The sequence below is a fragment of the Oculina patagonica genome, chromosome 10 (assembly GCF_052425735.1).
Source record: "Oculina patagonica isolate OP01 chromosome 10, crgOcupat, whole genome shotgun sequence".
Taxonomy (NCBI): domain Eukaryota; kingdom Metazoa; phylum Cnidaria; class Anthozoa; order Scleractinia; family Oculinidae; genus Oculina; species Oculina patagonica.
Genome location: NC_135767.1, coordinates 2,825,306 through 2,851,780, shown reverse-complemented (window position 1 = coordinate 2,851,780; position 26,475 = coordinate 2,825,306). Strand labels below are relative to the sequence as shown.

Sequence of the window (26,475 nt, the reverse complement as noted above, 5' to 3'; positions counted from 1 at the left end):
TAGGGTCGCCGTTTTTTTTTTTTTGAGCAACCTCTTCCCCGAATTCAGTTCAACGTGGCCTGGACGCGCGTTGTTCGGATACGCGAAATGTTGCGAGTCAACGTGACGCTGAAAATCGTCTCGTGTAACATGCATGTTGGCAGGCATGGCAAGTACATTTCGTACGATGTTGTGTGAAAAGTTGACTCGTTTAACATACCACGAAAAGTTGACGCGGTGCTGCGCGAAAAATCGTTGTTGCAAGTTGTCCCGTTTAACACAACCTTAACAAAAACACTATTCGATAAAGCACTTCCTAATAGCCAGTTAGAACGCGCGTTTTCTAACACAGGTAGCCCAGGCGTACTGAGCGAATTCATATCTCCATGAAATACTAGTTTTTTTACAAGCGGTCACAGGGCTGCACAGGGCAATTTTTAACGGTCCCAACATTAAGAAAAAAACATAAAATGTACGAAATAAAGCTTACTTAGGGTGGCTGGAGCAACAGTCATGAACAATTGTGTTCGTGGTCTGTCCCGCTGGAATTATATGCCAATTTGTCGCTTTTTGTCACTTGGAGGTGTTCCATTTATTCTGTATATTGGAACACCTGGCCTCCAAGTGACAAAAAGCGACATAATGGCATAAACCTGCCCTGACCGTCTGTGTAATATAACCACTATTTTATGCAGTTATGAACTCCCCCTTTTACGCCTGGGCTTCCCGAGTTTTCTGTAGTAGAAAAAAGAGAATTAGCTTTGATCAACTGCTGCAATTAAAGCAACATCCGACATTTACCTATGTTATTGCAACCAATGAACATGATATATGATGACTTGCACTAAAAAGTTTTTAAAATAACCTAAAACGGCGTAATTTTTGACTCGGTTCATCAAGTGGGATACCTGTGTTCCGACCGAGAAAAGGACTGGAAGTCAGTGAAGAAGAATAGTTCCCAGATTCTTATCGAGCAAATTCAACATGGCGGCAGGCGCGAAACCCCGAGGTCTTCAATATGGTATTGTGAAAAGTGCATAGCACGCGTCTAGGAGATTCTACACAGAAATTTTTCAATGCTTTTTATGCTGAAAGGGTTGATAGATCATTTAAAGGGTTGAAGTCAGCGATCTTTCTCGGTCTTGACAAGTAAAGATGCCAAGAATTCGCACAGCTCATAAGTTCAACGAGAGGCAACGTACTGGTGACGTTTTGACAGATGAATTGGTGGATTTCAAGTCTCTTTTACTCTCCCCTGATGTACTAAAGGGACTGAATAGCTCTGGATTTGAAAGACCGTCTCCCATCCAACTGAAAGCCATTCCTTTGGGAAGATGTGGTTTGGGTATGTCTGGTGTATGTATCTGGTGTATAATCTTGGTTTTCGATGCCATCTTGACGGGTACAGCTGTTGGCAACGCGGTTAGAAATTACAGTGTTTGTATGGGAATCCGACACAAAATATCTTGTACAAAAATTGAATTCTGGACAACTTATGCCGTGACAATTTGCCTACCTGTCAACATGGCATCGAAAACCGTGACAAGGTCTGTTTATAAACAGGCAAAGCTATAAAAGTCTGTGTTGAAGCCTAGTGGCCTGTTTGACCGCCGCTTATCTCCCGTTTCCGCTGGGTCTTAACAAAGTGCGTGCCAGCGAGTCATGCGAGCCATTTCAGTTAGCCTAAATAACACTTTGGTTAGCCTACATGTAAATAGCACTCGGGTTAGCCTACAGTTAGCTTAGGTAGCTTGCAGTTAGCGCGCCTTTATATTGGGCTTTGGGATTTCTGGCTGGCATGGCTCGCAAGTCATGTGAGTCATTCCAGTTACACATTGGTTAGCCTAAATAACACTCTGGTTAGCCCACAGTTAGGGCCTCTTCACATGAGCCCGGTTTATGGGCTGTCTCAGTTACCAGGACGGATTTTGACGTCTGTTCATATGGAAAATTTTAGCCTGGTTGACGGGGATAAAATTCAAGAAACGAAGCCAAAATGGCGACACATAAAGTTGCATCTTTCGCGACTATCGTAGCTTTATTGACCCTTGTAACTTTATTAATAAAGCTAATTCACATATTTCTGAAGTGGAAATAGATACAAGGCAAAATTAAGCCATTTTGACCACCCAGTTACGAAAGGGAAGCTATTTTCTCAAAAAAAGTTGCGTCCCGGCGACCAGGCTGGAGTGTTCATATGGGAAAATATTCTCCCCGGTTGCCGAGATCTCGGTAGCAGAAACAGAGATATCGATAACCGGGCTGGCCCACCTTCTCATATGAACACATCCAAAATTTTACAAAGAAAATAGGAGTGAGTCGAGATCTCGGTAACTGGGCCAGCCCGGTCAGCCGGGATCATAATTTATGAAGGGGCCCTTAGTTTAGGTAGCTTGCAGTTAGCCTTTTATTGGGATTTGGGATTTCTGGCCCACATGGCTTGCATGGCTCACATGCCTCACTGTGTCGCATTTTGTACACACTCCTTTCAGCAGCATGAAGTGACTAAGAGTATTTCTACTCCCCCTGGATTTGATGCTGGCGCATCGTACCTGGCTACCCTCCTCCCCAGTGTTTAATTCATCGGTACCCTGTTTGTACACCAGCCTGGGCCCCATTGTTCAAAGGGTGGATAATGCTATCCCCTGAATAAATCATGATCACTATCATGTGGATAAGTAATCCACTGAATAGTGATTTTTCTGGTGCATAGCATTTATATCTACCCTTTGAACAACTGGGCCCAGGGCTAGAAAGAGGAAAATGTATTGCCCAAGAACACAATACAATGACCCCCTCTTGGGCTAAAAAAACTTCCTCTATCTGTAGTCCAGTGCACTGACAATAGGCAACTGTACAGTACCTCTCACTCGATTTTTTAGCACACTTCCCCAGGTTGTGTGATACAAGGCAATGCCAAGATTAATTTTCTTGATTTTTTTTCCCTGTCTAATTGACAATAACAATTATATTTTATTCATTCAAATCATAAGAAATTGTAGAATTTGATCACTTCCCAGAATTAAAGGGCATCTGTAACAAAACATTGGATGCTAGACTTACTATTTTTACCTACAGTGTAACAGTGACAATTTTATTTTTGAACTTCTAGATTTGATAGCTCAAGCCAAGTCTGGTACAGGCAAGACCTGTGTGTTCAGTGTCATTGCCCTGGAAAGTGTTCTTCCTGACAGTAATACAACCCAGGTAAGCTGTTTTTATAACCAGCTAGTAACCCACATACACATACTCATTGATATCATAATGAGGTATTAAATTGACCACTCAATTCAGAATATAAGCACTAGAACTCACAAGGTCTCCATTCCTCCCACGCGTCTCCAACATGCAGACACTAGGAGTAAAGCCCTGGCCAAACAGTAACACAAGCAGATGCAAGTAATCACAAGTTGAACTTGTGTACAGACTTACATTGGCTGGCCAAACAACTCGCAAGTTTACTCGGAAGTGCATGCAAGTTGTAAAAAAGCCATTCCAATGCTTCTCCGTGCGGTGCAATTCAATATTTGAAGTAAACAGCAAGACTTGCATTGACTTGCGTTGGGTGGCCAAATGGTGAAAAACTTGCATTGACTTGCCTGCAAATTTGATCTCGACCAAAGTGAATTCTAGTCAACGCAAGTGCATGCAAGTCTTGGCCAAACTGAGACGCAAGTGGCCACAAGTTGAAAACTTGCATCTACAGTACTTGCGTCTCCATTTGGCCAGCCCTTTACAGAAACCAAAGCCTGGTTTCCTCTTACGGGTATGTTATGTGCACTGTATTTGGCTGATGTTTCAGTGAAAGAATTCAGTCTGTATTTCAACTTATTTCAGGTGCTGATTTTAGCTCCAACAAGGGAGATTGCTGTCCAGATTAAAGATGTTATAACTGCGATTGGTTCACAGATGGAGAGCATGGCTTGCCATGTGTTCATAGGTGGACTGCCGGTTGACGAAAACAAGAAACTGCTCAAGAAACCATGCCACATTGCAGTTGGTACTCCAGGTTAATAATTTGTTTATCAGAATCTGCCCTGCTGACAAGAATGCAAACTATGAAAATGTACCAGTCTGCTATCATTGTTGTCCTCCTCTTCCTCCTTCTCCCTTCCTTCTTTCACCATCATCATCATCATCATCATCATCAATTTCATTATCATCATCATCATCAATCATCTTTAACTTCATCATCATCGTCATCATCATGAATTCTAGTCAACGCAAGTGCATGCAAGTCTTGGTACCACTGTTTGTACTATTAAAAGCAGTTTTAAAATGTAAAATAATTTTGCAATTAGTCCTTTAGTACTGATTTTCATACATTTCTTTTAAAACACTGAAAACTGAATACCAGGAGAATTCCAGCAACAGATATTAAGCAACTTTTAACTAGACTCTGAAGATTACCGCACTTTTATTTAGCTTGTTGAAATGTCAGTCAGCAAAAAAACATCCATTTTAGGACTACTACATGTAGATCCCCTTGGTGATCACCCCAGACAAACTTGTAAATTTTTATGTTGACTTGCTCTGCTGGTTATATTTTTAGGAAGAGTCAAGTATCTGATCGAAAACCATTTCTTGAAGACTGAGTCTGTGAGGCTGTTTATTCTGGATGAGGCAGACAAACTCCTGGAGGACAATTTTCAAGAGCAAATCAAGTAAGCATTCTGCTGAGATTATCAAATTTAATACAGTTTAACTTTCTGTAAGCAGACCCCTTGCAGATTGCTTATATGATTCTTAACTTACCGGTATTTTGTCTCACTTCGCAGTTGGATTTTTTCATCATTACCATCAAACAAGCAAATGATGGCATTTTCCGCTACCTACCCAGAATACCTTGCAAAGCATTTGACAAGATACATGAGAGAACCAACATTTGTCCGACTTAATGCCACTGACCCCACCCTACAAGGTAAGTTTTTTACTTTAGAGGATAATACCGCCTGAAGGCTCAGGACTAAGGTTAAAAAAATTGAAATTGATTTTTGTTTTGAATAGCATTGTCAAAAAATATCATTTATTTATAATTTATTCATCATCAATTCTCCTCACGCCAGTAGGCGCATAAGGCCATCACGCTTTTTGTTTAACACTCCCTGTTTTGTGCCACTGCTTTGGCTACTTCCCAGCTTGCCCACCCTGCCTTGTTTCTTTCCTTCTCCACTGTCCTTCTCCAAGTTGTCTTTGGCCTCCCTCTCGCTCTTCGGCCTTCTGGTGTCCATCCCAATGCTGTGAAGCAGTCATTCGCACCTTCTCTCCTGAGTATGTGTCCCAACCAGTTCCACCTTCTTCGTCGTACCTCGCAGCTTATGTCATTGACCTCTGCCATTTCAACCACTCTCTTGTTTGTAATTCTTTGCTGCCATCTTTGACTTATAGTACTGAGCCTTCGTGTTTTCAAGTAACGTTACTATCTATAGACCACCTAATTCTAAAAAGAATCGCGCGACACCAGACACATTTTTCAGGGAATTTTCATCTCTCCTCGAACTTGTGTCCTTGTCTCCTGGTTACCTGCTGCTTGCTGGGGATTTTAATTTTCACATTGAGTCCCCCGACAACTGTCATGCAGCTACTTTCAGAGACCTGTTAGAATCATCTGGCTTGAAACAGCACGTTACAGGCCCTACACACCGAAGCGGACACACCTTAGACCTCGTAATTGACCGCCAAGAAGATCGAGTTTTATCATGTTTTTCGCTATCATCGGAGTTGCCATCTGACCACAGTGCAGTAATATGCTCTGTCGCTTTTGCAAGACCTAAAGCCTCCAAATCTCATTTTCGTCAGCGCCGACTGCGGGATTTGGACATTGATGCCTTTAAAAACGATATTGCCAAATTACTTAAGACGCATGACTTGCAAGAATCTGATCCCAATACACTCGTGGATCTTTACAACAACGTGCTACGTGTTACTATAGACAAACATGCTCCAGAGGTTTCACGCTCAATCACCCTTCGCCCACATGCTCCGTGGTTCACCGCGGAACTTCGAGATGCTAAGCGAAAGAGACGTCGATGTGAACGGGCTTATCGGAAATCTCGTCTTGTTGTTCATGAGCAAATATACCGTGAACAATGCCGCAGCTACGCGACGTTACTTGAAAACACGAAGGCTCAGTACTATAAGTCAAAGATTGAGGAAGCAGATCAGAAGGACCTGTTCCGTCTGATTGACGGAATGTTTCATTTAAAACCGGTACCTATTTTCCCTTCCCATGATAATGTTGAACAACTTACTGAGAAGTTCAGCTGCTACTTCATCGACAAGATAGAGGGTCTGCGACAAGGTATAGCTAGAGCAACGATTCCCACAATGTCAGTTACTATTGACACATTCTGCGCTTGCTCCATGGCCGAGTTCAATGAGGTATCACTAGAATATGTGTCAAAGACCATCCAGAAAGCACCTTCCAAGTCATGTCCATCTGATCCTATCCCCACACGGACATTGAAAGCTTCTCTTAATGAGACGCTCCCGACAGTTACCAACATTATCAACTCATCGCTGAGTAGAGGTGTTTTTCCTAATGCCTTCAAGGAAGGTCGTGTTCTTCCTTTCACTCACTCGATCCCGAGGTATACTCGAACTATCGTCCCATCACTAATCTTCCTTTTCTTTCGAAAGCTTTGGAAAGGATTGTTGCAAGCCAGATACGTGATTATCTCACTGAGAATGACCTCTACCCCAGCCTACAATCAGCTTATCGTAAATTCCATAGCACAGAAACTGCGCTCTTACGAGTTCAAAATGACATCTTACGTGCTATCGATAATGGAAATGAGGTACTATTGGTGTTGCTGGACCTTTCAGCTGCATTCGATACATTAGATCATGACATTCTCATCAATAGGCTTTCAACACAGTACGGCTTCACAGGGACGATGCTCGATTGGTTCAGGTCCTACCTTAATGATCGTTCACAAAAGGTTGTCATTGGTAATACTGAGTCCAAACCGCAGCCTCTCACACCGGGTGTCCCACAGGGATCAGTTTTGGGTCCTCTGTTATTTGCCCTATACTTCGGACCCCTACAAGACGTCATCAAGGCTCACGGACTGGACTGTATGATGTACGCTGATGATTCACAACTCTACATTATTTTGAACCCTGCAGCAAGACAGCCTGCGCTTCTCAATTTGGAGCTGTGTATTAATGATATCCAAGCATTCTTTCTTACTAATAAGCTAGTCTGCAACCCGACTAAGACAGAAGTTCTTCATCTTACATCTCGCTTTACTCGGCATCCTCCATTATCGAATATTTCTTTTGGCGTAAACATTGTATCCTGCGCAAACAAAGCTCGTAATCTGGGTTGTGTTTTTGATCGCCACCTCACCATGACCAGCCACATTAACAACATCTGCCGTCACGCATCCCTGGCGCTTCGTAACATTGGTAGAGTAAGGAAATACATAAGCCAGAGCAGCACCGAGCGCTTAGTACATGCTTTCATAACATCCAAGTTGGACTATTGCAATAGTCTATTGTACGGCTTGCCCTCTACTGAACTTCAAAAGTTACAACGCATTCAGAACACTGCTGCGAGATTGGTGGTTAAGGCAAAGCGCACGGATCACATAAGCCCTATTCTACAACAATTACACTGGCTGCCTGTTAGCGAACGCATTTCGTTTAAGATCTTGTTGTTTACCTATAAAGCTATGAATGGCTATGCTCCGTCATACATTGTAGATCTTCTTGACCAATACGTGCCATCACGTTGTCTATGCTCGGCCTCGCAAAATTTGCTTAAATTTCCAAGATCGGCCACCTCTACATACGGAGATCGGGCCTTTTCCATTGCTGCGCCGAGACTTTGGAACACACTACCAACAACAGTAAAGACTGCCCCTTTAGTCTCCACTTTTAAAACACTTTTAAAGACATATTTATTTAGGTCGATATATTTTTAACAAGTTCGCCACGTTTTTATTGTCATTTTTATTTTTATTTTTTATCAATTGTAATTAAATTAGGTTATCCTTAGCGTATTTTTATCTGATTGTAATTTAAATCGGGTTTTTTTATTTTTACTTTTAAATTTTCAAATGTAAACGCACTGAGACGTTTGTAAAGTGCGTGCTAAGAACTGTTATTATTATTATTATTATTATTATCTAATTCTCAGTATCCGTCTCAGGCATTGGCATTGGAAACTGTTCAGTTTTCGTTCATCAGCTTTAGTGATCTTCCATGTTTCACAGCCATATAGTAGGACTGGTCGAACTAAAGTCTTGAATAGGCGTATCTTGGTTCTCCTTCCTATTCCTCTGGCTGCCCATACCTTCCCTAGTCTCTGAAATGCACCACGTGCCTTCTGCAGTCGGTTCGTAATATCTTTACTGCCTCCTCCTTCTTTGTTTGCCGTAGCACCTACAGTGTAGGTATACAAACTCCTCAACATCTTCTACCTCCTCACCGTTAACCACAACGCCCTCTGAACTATGAGCAAACTCAGTCCTCAGTGTCTTACACTTTCTTACATTAAGTTTGAGGCCTACTCTGGCTGCTTCCTCTGCCAATCTCCCAGTCTTTTCTTGCAAATCGCTAATCTTGGATGACAGTAGTGCAATATCATCTGCAAAGTCAAGGTCCTCCAGCACTGTTGTGAAATTCCACCGTATTCCTCTTCTCTTGTCTACTGTTACCTTTCTCATGGTCCAATCTAAGGCCAGTAAGAATAAGAATCCTGGCATCACACACCCCTTCTTTACTCCAGACTTGATCTTAAACCATTCTGATGCCTCACTTCCATCAACAACTGCACACTCGAAGCCCTGGTATATGCCTGCGATCACTCTCACCATCTTGCGTGGTATCCCATAGCTTTTCATGATGTTCCATAGGCTTTCTCTGTGCACCGAATCAAAGGCTTTTTCAAAATCCACAAAGTGCACGTACAGACCCGTCCTCCACTCATTTGTCTGCTCCAAGATGTTTCTTAGTATAAAGATCGGTTCAGTTGTACTTCTCTTTGATCTAAACCCAGCCTGCTCCTTTCGAAGCTTCTTGTCTACACCTCTCTTGATCCTCTCTAGCAGCATCCTACCGAATATCTTACTAATAACGGGTAGTAAAGTCACTCCTCTCCAGTTGTTACAGTCCCGCAAATCACCTTTCTTAAATATCTTAACAACCAGTCCCTTCTTCCAGATTTCCAGCCACCTGTCGGTCTCCCAAAGCCGGTTATAACATCTAGTCAACCTATGTGCAGTGACTTCCATGTCCGCTCTCAATAACTCTGGGCTCACTCCATCTACACCAGGCGCCTTCCCTGGCTTTGTCCCCTTTAGTGCGTCCTTAACCTCTTGTAATCGCCAACTTCCTACATCTATTTCCCCGATCTCTTCCGGTTCTTCTATCTCATCCTCTTCCACAGGATTCACTGGGTCATCTCTGTTTAATATTTCACTAAAGTGCTCTACCCATCTCTGCAGCCTCTCTTGCATTTCTGTCTTAAGCACTCCCTGTTTGTCTTTCACGCCTACTTCTTGTCTCCTCCGTTCCCCAGCTATTGTCTTGGTTATGCTGTATAGTTCCTTATTTCTACCATTCTCAGCGGCCTTTTCTGCTGCTGCAGCCCTCTTCTCTATCCAATTCCTCTTATCCTCCCTAGCATTCTTTTTCACTTCCTTGTTCTTTGCATCATATTCCTCTCTCCTTCTCTGTTTTAGTCGTTCCGATCTAGCACCCTCCATTTTCAGTTTCGCCTCTTTCCTCTCCTTGATCTTTTCCCACGTTTTGTCACCTATCCATGGTTTGCTCTGCTTTTCTTTGCAGCATCCCTATACGTTGCCAATACCAGATCGTGCTCTTCCTCCAGATCCTCTATATCTCCTAGGGCTTCAAACCTCAATGTTATATCTCCTCCTGATCTCTTCACTCTGCAGCTTGCATACGTCAAACCTTTCCCTTGCTATCTTTTTCCCTTTAATCCTTGCCAACTTCAATCTTATTCTGGTTCTCACAAGGTAGTGGTCACTGTATACGTCTGCTCCTCTCCTAACTCTGGTGTCCAGGATTGATGTTCTCATGCGTCCATTCACTAAGACATGGTCAATCTGGTTTACTGTCTTCCCATCTGGTGACCTCCAGGTCAACTTATGGATCTCTTTGTGTGGGAATATTGTACCGGTGATGACTAATCCGTTTGCACTACCAAAGTCACATAACCTCTCCCCATAGTCATTCATGACTCCAATGCCAAACTTCCCCATAACCTCCTCCCTGTTAGTGTTGTTGTCTCCCACCTTAGCATTCATATCGCCCATCACCACAATCATATCATGTCTATTTCAGCTTGAAACAGTGTCCTGCAGCTGATTGTAAAATTCATCTTTTTCCTCGTCCACCGCATCATTTGTTGGTACATAAGCTTGTATCACTGTCAGCTTTTTTTATTTTGAGTAGAATCGTGCTGTGATGATTCTTTTGCTAATCGGCGTCCATTCCATCAAGGCTCTCTTTGCTCTCGCACTCATCATGATGACTACTCCTCCCAGGTGCACCTTGTCATCTCCTGAGTATACCACTGTCTCACCACTCTGCAGTGTTACTGATCCCATCCCTTTTCATCTGGCCTCACTTTTCCCTAACACTTCAATTCCATAGTCCAACATCTCCTTGGCTACCTGCCCTGCCCGTGTTGTTTCTGCCATGGTCCTCACATTCCAGCAACCAATGGTCATCTGTCGCTTGGGGGCTACCATGGGGCCCATCGGCCTTTGGGCTTCCCGCTGGCTTTGACCCAAGAGCATCATTGCAGCCCCAGCAGTGATACCCCCAGCTAGTGTTGTATCATTGTCCACGTTTCTGGTTTCTGTAACACTTCTGTTTTTTTTATGGGGTAGGGTTGTTAACCCTACGCCCAACCCCCAACCTGGAGGACCAGGGGGTCACTCTTTGTCTGGTCTCTACCCTTCGACCTGTTCGGCATGGGTGGCCCTACCAGGAGTACAAGACTCCAGCCGACATAGCTCTAGGGGTCATTGAGACACACAAACCGCTCCACCACGATAAGGTGGTGACCCCATTTGGAGCAGATTTATAATTTATTAGATATTTTTAATTTATTGCCTTTAGGTATCAGGCAGTTTTATCGAACAGTTCCTTTTCATCCTTTACCACACAAAACATTTCAGGAAAAGGTAAGTAATGGTAAAATTTTTAATTTAGTTTAGTAACAGGACAGTTATGAAACTGCAATGATAAGTTAATAATCTACAAGTAATTTTCAAAAATTAATATTTAGATCAGATTGTTTGATTATCAAATATCAAGTTGCTCAGAAAGCAATTCACAAGACTTTGTAATAGCTGGGTTAACGTTGCCACAGGTCAGGAAATAGTCAGGGAACAATAAAATTCTTGAAGGTCTGGGAAGTCAGAGAGTTTTATTTCGAGTCAGGGTTAAAAAAATTAAAACATCATTGAAGGCTGCAAGTAACATTTTAAGTCAGTGTGATCTCAGCAACGTTTTTGTATTGGAAGTGGAGGCTGGAGGCCACTGTTTCTCTGGCAGGGAAATTTAGAAGTCAGGAAAAGTCAGGGAATTTTGAACACTGAATTTGTCTGGTGGCAAGCAATTGACCTGACCTGAATTGACCTGTTTTGAACTTCTGTACTTCACGTACTGTTCCTTCTACTGTGACAAAATCAGTTCAGTTCAATGAGTACATGAATGTAAGTTTGATTGTAGCCTGGTACATGAAGTAGGCAGCATTAAGTTTGAAATCAATAGTGGCAGGTTATTTCATATTAAATTAGACTTAGGATTCATTCCTTTAGGTCACTGAGCTGTTGAAGCTTCTTTCAAGCGTACCATTTCACCAATGTCTTGTGTTCTCAAACTACCAGATCAGGTCAGATGTCCTTTAATTTTGTATTAAAATTATAAATCATTATCTTTACAAGGTTTATCAGTCATACAGTGTCATATTATGGAAACAGAGTGTAAGGATTTAAAAGATCTGCCAAAAAATAGAGACTGACTGTTGTTTCACACTGAAAACTAGTAAGAAATCCATGCCATATCCACTAGTAGTCCGGAAGCAGATCTAAAGATAATCCATGTAAAAGTTTAGAGAGAGAATAGACTGCACCTATGCCATCTTTCCCAGATAATCTGGGAGTCACCGGTCTACAAGTTTACCAAATCTCCTGGTCTCTCATATGGGTCACAAAATCTCCTGAACATGAAGGAAAGTGAGCAATATTTGAAGTGAAGTGAAGTGAAGTGAAAGACTTTATTTTATGAGGGTGACCCGTGACAGTAACTTAAGTTACTGATAAACTTGGGGCCCTCAGCTTAAAATAATTAGAATGCTAAAAATATATTATTTACAATAAAATGCTAAAAATACGATATTATTTACAATAAAATACTTAATTAAGTTCCTATTAAAAATGGTTACAAATAATAAAACTGGACTTACAAATACAAACATACTACGAATAATAAGAGTAAATTAAAAAAAAAAAAAAAATTAAAAAATTCCATTAGTTTTCTGAGAGTTAAAAATAGTATTACACAATTTAGCCTTAAACGATTTAACGGACTTCTCTGTTTTTAAAGACCGGGGTAAACTGTTCCAATCTTTAATAGTTCTGACGGCGAAGGTATGTCCTCCCTCCGAGGCATTTCTGTGAGGGGGGCATAATAAGCTTCCAAAAGCTTCAGCATCATAGTAAATACCCTTTTCAAAATTGCAAAGGAATTTGGGGAAAAGAAGCCTGAAAAAAATTCAGTGCTTCAAGGGGATTCAATCCTTTGACCTCCATGATACATGATACTCCATGCAATGCTCTACCAACTGAGCTGTGAAGCCACACATTGGGAGCCAGGTCATTTGTGTGGGTTCTATCTTTCCCATAAAGGAATAGATGACAGGTAAATAAAATTATTATTTTATTGGCCATGCTACCAGTAAATAATTTCATCTATTTTGTCATGAAGGAAAGTGCTTGAGATGCAGGTTTTCAGACTTATTATTTTTGGCAGATTGAGGGCAATTTTTGATGTGTTCTGTGGTTGAATTGGCAGAGCTCTATTGTTCTACTCCTGATTTTCAGGGTTGAGCAGAGCTACCTTAATGTAAAATTGGCAATCCCCTGGATGTCATGTTTTTCTTTAGATTGACATCTCTGGGACTGTCTGAAGTAATAGATTTTATTAATAAGCCTAACCATATTATTTAACTGATTATTATCATTTTTTATCGTCGCTTTAGAGCACAGAGTCTTTGTGATACCCTCCGTTTAAAGGGATGGCCATCTGTCTTCATTGCAGGTCTGTGCAACATTGTATCAATACTTTTTAATTTTAATAATATTTTAATTTTAAATTGTTTATTGTTTAATCTCAAGCCTTTTACTTCAGATAACAAGTTGTTGTTTTGATAGTATGGGTGTAAACTTTTGTTGCAGGTATTATTTCTTTTGTTTCATTTGTTTTTCAGGGTCAGTCGGTTATCATTAGATATGTATATTTTTAATTAATTGTCTGGAGTGTAAAATGCAATTTGGGATTTCAACTTCAGAGTTCACCGATTACTGAAAATATTAAATTTCTTCTTTCAGGAAGTCAAACTCAGTCCCAGCGACTGAAGGCTATGGAGAGGCTCAAGCAGTTCAAGTGTAGAGTGCTCATTTCAACTGACCTGGTAAGATAACTATGTTCTTGATAAATCAAAATTCCCCTCACTGTTTTGATACATTTTCAATATTTGCTTTGAGAGAATTTTGTTTCTGATCAATGACCAGGTTCTAAGAGAAGCAGACTATCCTGGATTTTTTGCTCAAAAATAAGGAGATTTTAGGAATTGTTGCAGCTGCTAAAAATTTTAGCAGGTCATACAAATATAAGCATAGCCTACAGACACAAAACAGAGTATTAAAGGGTGATTAAATGAGTAAGCAGCTTAACCTTTTCATTCTTATTTTCTAGACATCTCGTGGAATAGATGCAGAGAACGTCAATCTTGTGGTGAACATGGATGTACCAAGAGACTCAGAAACTTATCTTCACCGAATTGGGCGAGCTGGCAGATTTGGTGAGCTACACTTGGTATACATGTAGATGTCAAAGTGTAAAGCTTTTTCAGAAAGGACTGTGTGGGCTTTTTGTGACATACTGGTAAAGATTTTATTAAGCCACTTGGAGCTCACTAGTAAGGTGCAAGAGTTTTAAAGTATCTTGCCCAAAAATACAGCATGGTGAACCAAGAAATTTCAGACCTTCATTCAGCCACCATGCCACCTACTACAGATGTGAGTTTGCCCATTGCCGCAGATGGTAAGATTACCATTTCATAAAAGGTCAGAAATTGAGACAGAGAAATTTAGAGATATTCTGCTGACCACATGTTCTTACAGTCATGTATAATGTGGATATGACCACGTTCAAACTTTCACATGCCCAATATTAAGCCATTAATAAAATTTTATTTTGTTATTAATAATGTTATGGTGTAGGATGGATAAAATTGACTTTATCTTTTTGTTACATCGTGTAGGTACGCAAGGAGTTGCAGTAACCTTTGTGGCCAAAGGTGAAGAAGAAAAGTTATTCAAGAGAATGGAAGAGAATATTGGTACAACAATACATGTATTACCAGGTAGAAATAACATTCTTCAAATTTTGTTACAAAAGGTAATCGCTACTAAGATAAGGGGAATTTAATTTGCTCCTAAACATTAAATTTTGGTACATATACAGTGTACTGAGGAAATTATATGATAAAGTGTTCATCAAGAGAAAATCTTCTCTAACTTTAAGCACAGTGAAATGAACCAGGGCCGTACCTAGCGGAGGGGCAGGGGGGGGGGGGGGGTGCAGTTGCTCCCGCCAGGAAAACTAAATTTCTAACATTGATAGTGTTTGATTTTGCTGGGCTATTTCTTGTAGCTATATCGGAGTTTGTCCCCGCAGCGGAGTTTTGCGGAGTTTGACCCCGCAGACAAAAAATCTTTAGCTAGGCACGGCCCTGTGAACATAAAATCAGCTTTCCAGTTGGATGGAGAGTGGGTGATAGCTAAAGGCAGGTAGGAAGGGGTTAAGGAATTTGGTTTTGAGATTGGGAGGGGGCTGATTTTGTTTAGTGAAATTTGGAATTTTGTTAACAATAGGTATTTGCTAAGAAAGTACATCGACAAAGAGGGAATTTAATTTGCATCTGAAACATTTTAGGTCCATTATTACATGATAAAGTGTGATATTTCTTTCAGATCCCATTCCTCAGTCCTTATGTACAAGTGGAACACCTGCTGAACTGGACTCTACAAAAGTGCAACCCAAAACAACATCCATTGAAGTTGATATACTTAAAGGTGACAGCAAGAGAGAATCAAATGGCAATGTGAACCAAACCAGCGCTCATTTGAATGCAATTCAAAACTGTACAGGAAATTCAGAAGAAGTAAATGACACTGGTGAAATAGTTTGTATGGAAGATCAAAGAAGTGGCACTGCCGACGTGGCGGAAGAGGAATATCCAAAGGCTGATGTTGAGTTCCTGTCAAACAAGGAGCTGCCAAAGAAGTTATTGATGGAAGGCAATGCTGGTCCGCCAAAAAATGCTGATTCAGAAATGCAAGAAATAGTGGCCAACATTCAAGAAAGGTTGCAAACCTCCTTGCATCTTGGCCAAAACTGTGAAGAGGAGAACATCAATGGAAAGAAAGTACTCCAAAATGTTGGGAGGAACTGTGATGTAACAGTAAGCCAACCTCAAAAGAATGAAACTGATGTTATAGCTGCACCAAATTTCAAAGATACACATGAGGACTCACTGTGCCATGATGTGAAAGAAAATGAATTAAAAACAGATCACAAACCATCTCTTCTATTTGCTGCATCTGAAGAAAGTTCCTCAGTACACAAAGACAGTTTATGTAGATTACATGCAGGTCCACACTCAGAATCAACACATTCCTTCAAGGAGACAACAAATGACCTAGTAAATGAAGCCTGTGAAAGAAGACATGATACCCAGCCAAGTAACAAGGATAAAACTGTTGATCACAAATTGGCTACAACATCTGCAGATGAAGCAAATTCCTCTGGATCTCAATCAGAAGACGAGAGTACTTCTGACAGTAGTAGCGAGAGTGAAGAAAGTTCTGCTGGTCTGGACTTCGATGGGCATGACACTTCTGAAAGAGCCACTGGAACAGGACATTTTCTACCGCCAGTTGAAGAATTTGAAAAAGACTTTGAGGAGTTCTTGGCAAATGTTTCTAATGTTCAAGACAATTTTGTTGAAAACCTTCCACATACAAGTGAATTATCGGATGATGATTTAGTAGATGATGACAGCGTCCACTCTGAGCGTAGATCACATTGTATCAATACCAAAGACGATGACTTTGATGGAACACCTACAGAAACATATGTGGTCTCACAACACCCTAACACCTTCCATGATACATACTATCAAATATCACACCAAGATCGCAGTATTGGTTACTACAATGGGCAGTGCAATGAAGGACAAAATCAAACTGATAATTTAATATGTGATGCTGATTATCATGATAATATTTTTTTTGATGGAAGCTGGGATAACCATCATCTCTATAATGGCTTTTGGGATGGATACTATTTATTAAATAACAACCCTTATTGTAACTACTACAGTGATCAAGGCTATAATAATTATTATTCTCCTTATCATGGAAATTACGCAGCTAACTGGCCAACTAATACCCAAGGACAAGCAGATTCTGTAAGTTCACAACAATGTGTGGGGCAATTCTATGGAGATATTGGAAGTTACCAGGAATACCAATGGAATACAAGCTGGTATAATGCTTATCAGAGGCAAACCAGTTGTATTAGGCAGTTTGTGTCATTTAGTAGGTCTTCAAGATTATAACTACGATTATAACAACACTGTGACAATAATAATTAAAAATGTTAAATACACTGTAATTACCCATGATATGATAAACCCAGCTGTTGTAGTCAACACCTAATTTTTCCACATCTAAATACAATAAATAATGCATTGTCAAGTACTAAGAAATGATAAGAATTAGATAACAAATTTTGATCATCAATTTGGAGATCAGAAACTACCATAAACAATCTAACTCCCTCTCTTTTAAATCCCTTTCTCTAAATAAGCCTTCCATCTGGAAGTTCCATTTTTTAATTAGCCCTCCCCCTCCCTCTGCCCCACTGTTTTAAACTAGATGGTAAATCATGACAATTTATGACCAAAAAAAACAAACAAGGCAACTTAGCTTTAAAGGTATTCATCTGCCACATTTCCTGAAAATGTGTTACCAAACAGTACTTAAACATGAAAACATCCACTTCATTTCTTTCATATGTACCCTAACTGATATACAGTGGGAGGTGCAGTTGCCTAATGGTTAGTGGGCTGTACTCTGGATCAAGCGGTCCAGGTTTGAGCCCTGGCTGGGGCACTACATTGTGTTCTTGGGCAAGACACTGTACTCTCATAGTGCACCTCTCCACGCAGGTGTATAATTGGGTACTGGCGAATTTACTGCTGGGAGTAACCCTGCAATGGACTAGCATCCCATCCAGGGGGGGAGGGGGTGGCCTGATGGGCCACCAGGCTCGAACGCTGACTTTACCTTACTGTACCTAACTGATACACAGCTGTACGTGTTTGATTTGAAATAAGCCCCACCCCCTGTCTCTAATAAGCCCCCCCCCCCAAAACTGTATTTTAAACCCCCTCAAAAAGTCTTGAAAAGAAATAAGCTCAAAAGAGCTTTAATTTATGGTATGCCTGGGGAAATAAACAAGTGCTCAAATCCTTGGGGAAAAAAGCGAACTGTAGGCATGAGAGAACCCGCAACTTGAGCCTAGGGGATAGGATGTCTATTGGATTGTCTATTGAATTGATGTACCAGTAGTTTTCAAAACTAACATTTTAATGTTGTTGAGAAAACTCCTTGTGGATCATAATCATCATCAACAACAACAACAGTTCAACAACTATCAATAAGAATTATTCTTGTAATTCTTCATTTCAACAGTTTAAAATAATTATTACAGTCGAAGCTCTCTTTACGGACACTCTCGTCAGCGGACAGCTCTACTTACGGCCGCCTTGTTTGAAAACCCCGTTTAAACTCCCATACAAACTCTGTATTTTTACATTCTCGTAAGCGGGCATTCCCCTCAGCGGCCGCGGACACTTTCAGAGATTACAACTTAGACTTTTTAAGCTCCCGTAAGCGGAAACCCCAAAGAAAATCTTATTAACAACCTCTGTATCTTGTTTTTATCAATCAACTTCACATTGCTGTTCGTCACAATGATTTTACAGTAATTACAGTACCACATTTCAGTGCTTTTTTTTACGTCCGGTTATTGTTAGCTGGGCAAGCTCCCTTAAGCGGCCATTTATCCCCTACACCTCTAGTGGCCGCTTACAAGAACCATTCTCGTAAGCGGCCAGCTCCAGTTACAGACACTTTTCGCGTCCCGAGGGTGTCCGCTTACAAGAGCTTCGACTGTATATAGCACTGTAATCACACTCAGGTCAGATCACATGTGTCAATGCCTTGATATCAATTAACATGTATCAAGGCCTCTTTCGAATAAATATTTATTAGAATTATTTATAGCAAATACAGTAAACCGGTTACTGTAACTTGATCTCAACTGCAACTTTGCAACCAATCGGCAAATTTGCCTTCATACAGTCAAAGACTAGTCTTTGGTGCTTATAACTATGAATTAATAAATAAATTGTAATAAACTACTAAATGTAAAACCCAAAGTCTAAAAACTAATTATTTTTCCTGTTTACTAAACAACTAAAGGTAGATTTAGCTCCTTCAGAGTTTTGTTCCAGCGCACATGAAAATCCAAGCAATTTGGATTCCTAAATAAAAAACTCCAGTTTGTACAACTCCAACTAGAGGATAAATTACTATTTTTACAATGTAGAAATCAATAGCAACAAACGATAAAGGATTTAATTTTACAGGTAAAATTTAATCTTATAATGCCAGTTAGGCAATGTCCTCAGGAATTTTAATGTTTACTCATCATGATGATCACCATTGTCAAGACAACATAAGGTGGTTATGCCTTTAATTTTGTAATGCAACAGTGAATTCTGTGTGTGGTATAGGGTAAAAAGATTGACACCAGATTTATGTTTCGCAGTATTAATAATTATTATTTTATAAACACTGTCCATAATAGACCGAGAGCAGTCCCTCTTTTTACTTAGTTCGTCAAGTATGGAAATATGACTGCAAGAAATCTGAGGGATCGATGCAGTCTACACCCTTGGTTTGGCACAGCCATTTTTCTGCTTGTGCTTTTTATTGCTCCATGCTCAACAGACTAAGAAAAAATAGGAGCTGCTTGTAGTCTATGCATCTATCCATTAATATTGTTTTGCACCGTTACTGTATTAGTTTACAATGTGACATTTTCTACCACCTTACGCAACCATACTGTCTACCCTAGTCCCAAGGGTATGACCCATATCCACCAATAATAATTATTATGGAAATGTTTTAACCCATTTTAGCCTGCTAAGAGGCCCTGCCAGGATAAATTCCGACAAGCGACACAGCGCAAAAAGTAGCGACAGCACATAAAATAAAATCGCGACAATCGACTACCCTTTTGGAAAAACTTAAATTCCGACAAGGACAAGTAATTTCCCTTCAATTCAACTACCGACAGCAATGGGAAGTACCATAAAACAGCGACACAGGACATTTTTAAATTTAGACAAGCGACACGGGATAGATCCCCGGCAGCCCCCTGGCAGGGCCTCTGCTAAGAGAATTTCCACGGAAAACTGAATGTTAGACTGAAGACTGACTCATTTTCAACAGTACTCTGATGTACGACTATCCATGCCTTAACTATGATGTACCTTAAATCATTTCTAATCAGTCTGTGTAACTTTGGTGTTTGCCTATCCACAACCACACCACTTAGTCTGTACACTTTTTGACTCTAAAATTAGATCTCCATCCATGATGCTTGCTTGAAGATGTGATCCATTCTCATAGCGACTTTTCAATTCTCTTGCAACACGGATGAATGCACTTTCGATATTTGTTGCATCCTGTTAAATTTACAAAAAGGAAATTGTTCAATTGTTACAAAGCCTGTGGTATGTATGGTTCAACAATGATTTGTTCAGTAAAGTACATTAACTTAAGCATAATAGGCACAAATTGCGTGCAGAACTGTGCTAACTTTCTTTTGATCCAAGGGGGCTTACACTGTAAGTCACATGTATGAGCTATATAGGTAGGCACTGCTGTGAAGGGTATGATTTTTAGGCAGTTTAGTCTGGAATATGGGATATGGTAATCAGAGAGTTTTGGTCCGAATGTGGTATCATTTTCTGTGAAACAAATCAGTTACTTGAAGAATTGAATCTAGACTAAGTATCCCTGGCCAGCAAATGGCATTTAAAAAATGCCACCTTTACTGACCCCTGGCCCCTAACATTTAATGACAAAGAAAGCACTGCTAAATGGCTCTAGGATAGGGTAGGGATTTTGGTGTTTAGCTCTCGAAAATAGAGAACTGCAGCTGAACATGGTCTAGTAGAAGCTAAGGGTCACAGTGTCCCAGCAGCAAACCCCTAGCTAAACATTTTGCAGAGTGCCCCCCTCCCCCTTCCTTTCCGGCTCAAGCCTTTGGGTGCCCCTGTGCTTTCCCAAAGTTAAAAAAATGCTTTACAGAGTATCTTAATTAAGAACACTAGCACTAGCATTAAGGCCTTTAAACATAATTATAGTAATTTTATTAAGGAAGGTTATGCCGACTTAGATAGCTTTCCCATGTCATAATTTTTAAATTTTTATACTGTCACACCCAAATTATTGTTTGTATTTTTATCTAGTTTTTATCTATTTTATCTGTTTTCTTTTTTTTTATTTTTTTTTTTTTTTTTTTTTTATTGATAATATATTTGTAGTAGTATTAACTTTTATTCTAGGGGAGGGCCACAGGTTTTTCAGTTTTTAACTGTAATGTGTAACCCTCATTAAATAAAGTTGTTATTATTATTATTATTATGAAACATATATCTCACCTTAGCTGAAGCTTCCAAGGCATCAATCATACCATAATGTGCGGCACAAGACCTTGCCTCTTCAATACTGACTTCTCGGTTTTCAGCAATATCAGTCTTGTTTCCAACAAGTAATTTAATTACATTAGGAGGAGCATATTTTTTAACATCTTCTGTCCATCTTACAACATTCTTAAAAGTGTCTTTCTTTGTAATATCATATGTTATTACCACGGCATTAGCACTTCTGTAGTAACTCTGAGTAATGGTTCTAAAGCGTTCTTGTCCAGCTGTGTCCCAAACTTGTAACTAGAATAAAACATAACATTGTACTATTTTAACATTAATATTATTGCTGGTGATTTTTTTTTGCCCAAGCCATATATTGTAATTTGGGAGAGAGGTTTAAACTTTGTGCTAAAAATTGACTTGTGAAATATTGCCATAACATGAATAAATGAAGGTTAAAAATTCCAGAAAATATCAATACCCCTCCATCGGAAGGTTTTTTGGTTGAAACCCCCCACCCCTTCGAGACACCCCACCCCCTCTGAATTTCCAATGACCTTCCATGGGGTGGGTATAGAAAATTTCTGGAACAACACATTAAATTGTTGCCAAAAAATCCTAATTTACTCTCGAAAAAGATGTCTTATTCAAATAATTATATAGCTGCCAAACCATACAGTGAGCTCACTTAGCAACCAGAAGAGACTACTGAAATGCAGACTAAAATGTTCCAGATGGCATTTTTCAAATGAGCTACGTTCCACATACAGTGTTCATAAATATTCACGCTAAGCCGTTCTGGTCCTTTCTATCAAAAGTTGTACTAGTTAATAATTTGCTGAGAGGTATAAATTTCTTTTTTTTTTTTCAATTCTTATATAATATTGTATGCATGCTTTATTGCATGTTCTGTTCACAAAATATTGTTTGGGAATTCAAAAGTAACACAATTGTCTCAAAATACGTCGTATACAAATGGTTACGTAACCTACAGGTATTGTTATTTGTATCTGAACGACTCATTTTGTAAATAAACCTCTTGTTCTAGTTTTGTATTCGACAATAACAGAAACAACAAACAAACAAACAAGACGAATAATCGAATCCACTTATTACCGTCATACACAAAAGTGATGACTGTTACATGTAGGGCTTTCATCAGCTTACATGTAAATTTTTTGACTTCGATCAAATGCAAAAAGCTGTCTTGAATTTTATACAGAAATTTGTCACTTGAATGCAGCAAACCGGAACAGTTGCTGAGTCAAGCTTTTAAAGTTCATTTTTGAGCGGCGGGAAACCGATTGATTGACTAAAAATAGTATCCAAGTTTGCAAAAAATACTCACTTAAAACAAAGGCGCAGAATTACGTAAACAGGTTTTAATTAACAAAAACGTGAAACAAATGTAGCACCAATAAGTGAGCTTAAAAGCTTAAGTTTAATTGTCTTTCATGGAAAACGACTCGACCGAACGACGAAATTTACGTCTCAATTATGCCCAGGAATCATGAATAAATGATAAAACTGCAAACGCCAAATTCACTGTTTTTTAGCCTCCAGCTTTGCAAATTTTTTCAACCCACAACAACTGCGATTGTAAACTCATACACTCATGGCCTTACCTTAATTTTTTTCGAGTCGACGACCAGTGTTTTCATCGTAAAATCAACACCGATTGTACTCCCATGTCGCTCGACGAAAGTTCCTTTCTTGAAGCGCTGTACAATGCATGTCTTTCCTACTCCTGGGTCGCCGATTAAAACTATTTTGAAGAGATAGTCGAATGAGTCATCCAGTTCGGCTGATTTCATCACATGAGATGAATTTCTTTTGCAGAAAACTGCTTTAGACTACAAGAACAACTCGATCGACGACAAACCGTCAGATTTACATATTTTGTTGGTGCCCAGACTCCACGCAAGGAAGTGCTTTGGAACTCTCTGGAATGGAAGGGACTTGAGGGACGACTTGAGCACCAAGGGCAGATGGCCTTTATTTCACCACGTAACGTAACACAGTAATGATTTTTTTTACGCAACTACGTTGCGTTAAAAAATTGGCGCGTATTTCAGCACCTTTTGACTGCTTTTTGACTACTTTGTCCCGTTATCACGATGAACACGTTTTTTTTTTTGTATTTTGTTCAAGTGTTTCAGTTCACTGAAGGAAGAAAGTTGTTTTTTGACAGAATCACTATTCAATTATACTACTTTAACAGTTCTCACTATAGCTGTCCCAGCTTTTTTTATAATTTTATTTAACAGCAGTTATTAAAGAGGGGCCTGAAGAGGTAAAATTGGAACTGGGATTTGGGCAAATTTTTGCTGGGAAAGAGGGATTTGGGTCACTGGGACTGGGAACCACAAACAAATAAACAATAGAAGCTATTAGATTCTGTACTTGGGCAGGGGTTTGGAAAATCGATCGGGAAAACAATAGGCTGGGAAATGGGACTTGGGTAAACCTTGGGCTGGGAAATGCATGGGATTTTATACTCCCCCTCCCCCGTTTAGGAATTCAAACCTCATAAAGATTAGAGGAGTGCGTTATAAGACTCCTTCAGTTATTGGTAACCCCTAGTCCATAGACTACCCAAATCATTGGACTGCCCTAAAATGACAAATACTACTCAAATCCGATTTTACATTGATAATGCCGATCGACTATTGTTCAGCCGTTGATTGACCCCTCTCTATTTCCAATAACTCACAAGTCATAAAGTTTCTAATATTGCATTCAAACTTCCTGAAAATGTTTTCACTGCTAACGACTGAGAAAGCGACCAGAAGTAAAACGGTTGTACAAACATTGTGTCAAACTAGAAACAAGTGCGTTTGTAGTCCCAGAAATGAAATTCACAAAACACACACCGTTAATGTTCAAACAACCCCCCCCCGGGGGGGGGTACTCCCTATAATGGCCTATACGGGGAGGCTCCACCCGAAAGGGGTACCTTTTTCACGCTTCAGGTATATAAAAGGGTAGGGATTTCACGAGTTTAAGTATATGAAAGGGTAGGGAAATCTGTCATTTGGCTTTTTAAAAGGGCCTTTAATTAAAATAATTCGAACAGACGCAATTTATGGCTGTATTATTTTCATTTATTAAGCGCTACATCAAAATGACAAGAAAACGTCCTATTTTTAAGTCCACGCCATGTCTCTTAGGTATATGAAAGGGGTACCTGTTTTCAGTTAAAGGTATACGAAAGGGGTACAATTTCTGTCAAAAATGGTATATAAAAGGGTAAGGGGTTAGAACTTGGGGCGGAGCCTCCCCGTATAAAACTTTTTTGAGTGCCCCCCCCCCCGGGAGACTTCGTCAATGCACACATGTTAAAGGGACACCGTCACGAGCTTCACTTCAAGAATTCAAGAGCCTAAAGACGTATGGAACAACTTTCAAGAACGAATATACATGCAACTTCTTATTATTTACACCTGATGGAAACCTATAAATAGTGGTACAGTTTTGTAAAAAATTACCGCCAGTGTACTGAAGCTATAAACAAGTGATATATAGTTGTGCTTTCATCAGGAACTTTAGATCTCAACTTAAAAACGTTAGGCTGACTTTTTCAAGTTCTGCCCTTGTGACCTGGAAAAACAGCTAAAAACTAACACTTCCTTCAGTTTACTTTATATCTCTTTATCTTGATGTTCTAGGCGCATTTCGTGTACGAGTCTCCCTTTAACACACTCCGTTTATATGTTCATATTTCTCGGTTAAAATGCGTCGATTGCGATGATCGTGACTATAAATACCCGCTTGAAACTGAAAGTTAAATCTCATTTTACGAAAATAAAATAATTTGTCGCAGTTTCTACGTGACTTACCTGGCTTGTTCGAGGAAATTCTAGTTTTGCTCTTGATTTCGTGAGGGCAACTTCGAGTCAAGTTTCACTCGAGAAGGATCCCAAATCGGAGCTCTGTCTTCCTTTATTCAGGTGTTTCTTTTTCACACGCCGCTCGATTAAAAAAAATATTTTTCCTTCGCTGACAGTTTACCGCATTGCCGTTTCTTGGTTATAGAGTACTGTTTCCCGTCGATTTCAACAAAATAGCTTGTGAAGCAATTTAAATCGAGCAGCCAATGAAATTCCGCTGTTCCCACGGCTAACATTTCATACCAAATGTTTCCCATTCTCAGCTGATGGAAAATATAATACTGCGGTAAACTTTGACAAATCAAGTTTTGCCCAGAAAACTGATCGAAAATATAATACTGTCTCAGCTGATCGGAAATACAATACTGTAAACTTTTACTGTTTTCCATCGACTTCAAACGATCAACCTTGCTTGTAAATCAGCAGATGTAATCAAATTAAATCGAGCAGCCAATGACATTCGGCCGTTCCCACGGCTAACATTACATACCATTTCACATTGACATGCAAGCAGCAATATAATTCTCAGCTGATCGAAACTATAATACTGTAATTAATAAACTTTGGCTAATAAAGTTTTGTCCAGGGAAAATCAAGTTTTGGACCGATAAGTTCAATCGGGACCTAATAATCTACCTACCGTCAAATTATATGCACCTTTTATTTGAAACCCCAGACCCGCATCCCCCTCCCCCTCCCCAACCCCTCGGGCATGACCGCGGCCGGGCAATCACCTTTTTCGCAAGTGAAAGCAAGTGAAGTCCCCGGTCCCCGGCAGTTCGCTGCGCCGGTGAAATACCACTACCCTTATCGTTTTTTTTACTTATTGGATGGAGCAGAGGCGAACCGCAAGGTTCACTTTCTGGACTTAAGCCGCCCCTCGTGGGTGGCGATCCGAGTCCAAGACACCGTCAGGTTGGGAGTTTGGCTGGGACGGCACATCTGTCAAATGATAACGCAGGTGTCATAAGGTGAGCTCAATGAGAACAGAAATCTCATGTAGAACAAAATGGTAAAAGCTCACTTGATTTTGATTTTCAGTACGAATACAAACCGTGAAAGCGTGGCCTATCGATCATTTAGTCTTTGGGAGTTTTAAGCTAGAGGTGTCAGAAAAGTTACCACAGGGATAACTGGCTTGTGGCAGCCAAGCGTTCATAGCGACGTTGCTTTTTGATCCTTCGATGTCGGCTCTTCCTATCATTGCAAAGACAATAGGGTGAGCTGGGTTTAGACCCTCTTGTAGGTGACTATGAGTCAACTGAGTTATCTAAGGGAGTTCTTCCCAATGATGAATGTCGGAATATCTTACGCAAGAGGAATCTATCCCAGTTGAGTGATATCGAATAAAGTGCAAGGCTCCGTTGGCTTACCGTGTTCCTGCCATGGGTTGCTGGTCACCTCCACGTGGTGTTATCCGGGACCTGGGGATGGTAAACACCCTCTGCAAAGTAACCAGCACAAAAGCGACTAGACGTGTAATGACTACTGACAAACCCCTAGATTAGATACTGAGAATGTGACTTGGAACGGACTTGGACTGATAAT

At 40.1% G+C, this 26,475-nt stretch overlaps 2 protein-coding genes across 2 annotated transcripts; one reads left to right on the top strand and one right to left on the bottom strand.

The window, feature by feature from the left end:
- Positions 1-957: 957 nt before the first annotated feature.
- On the top strand, positions 958-16,868 carry LOC144628590 (uncharacterized). The gene is made up of 12 exons (XM_078486707.1): positions 958-1,324; positions 3,092-3,186; positions 3,817-3,988; positions 4,532-4,643; positions 4,758-4,900; positions 11,077-11,141; positions 11,781-11,854; positions 13,223-13,281; positions 13,572-13,654; positions 13,939-14,044; positions 14,507-14,608; positions 15,219-16,868. Exons 1-12 carry the CDS (start codon positions 1,135-1,137, stop codon positions 16,865-16,867), a joined length of 2,850 nt encoding a protein of 949 aa, XP_078342833.1. The 5' UTR covers positions 958-1,134; the 3' UTR covers position 16,868.
- Positions 16,869-19,899: 3,031 nt separating this feature from the next.
- Positions 19,900-22,897, bottom strand: LOC144628035 (ras-related protein Rab-43-like). Its single transcript, XM_078486088.1, has 3 exons — positions 22,663-22,897; positions 21,050-21,337; positions 19,900-20,068 (listed from the first exon to the last, which is right to left on the bottom strand). The coding sequence occupies exons 1-3, from the start codon at positions 22,849-22,851 to the stop codon at positions 19,916-19,918; spliced, it is 630 nt and encodes a 209-aa protein (XP_078342214.1). The 5' UTR covers positions 22,852-22,897; the 3' UTR covers positions 19,900-19,915.
- Positions 22,898-26,475: the final 3,578 nt, after the last annotated feature.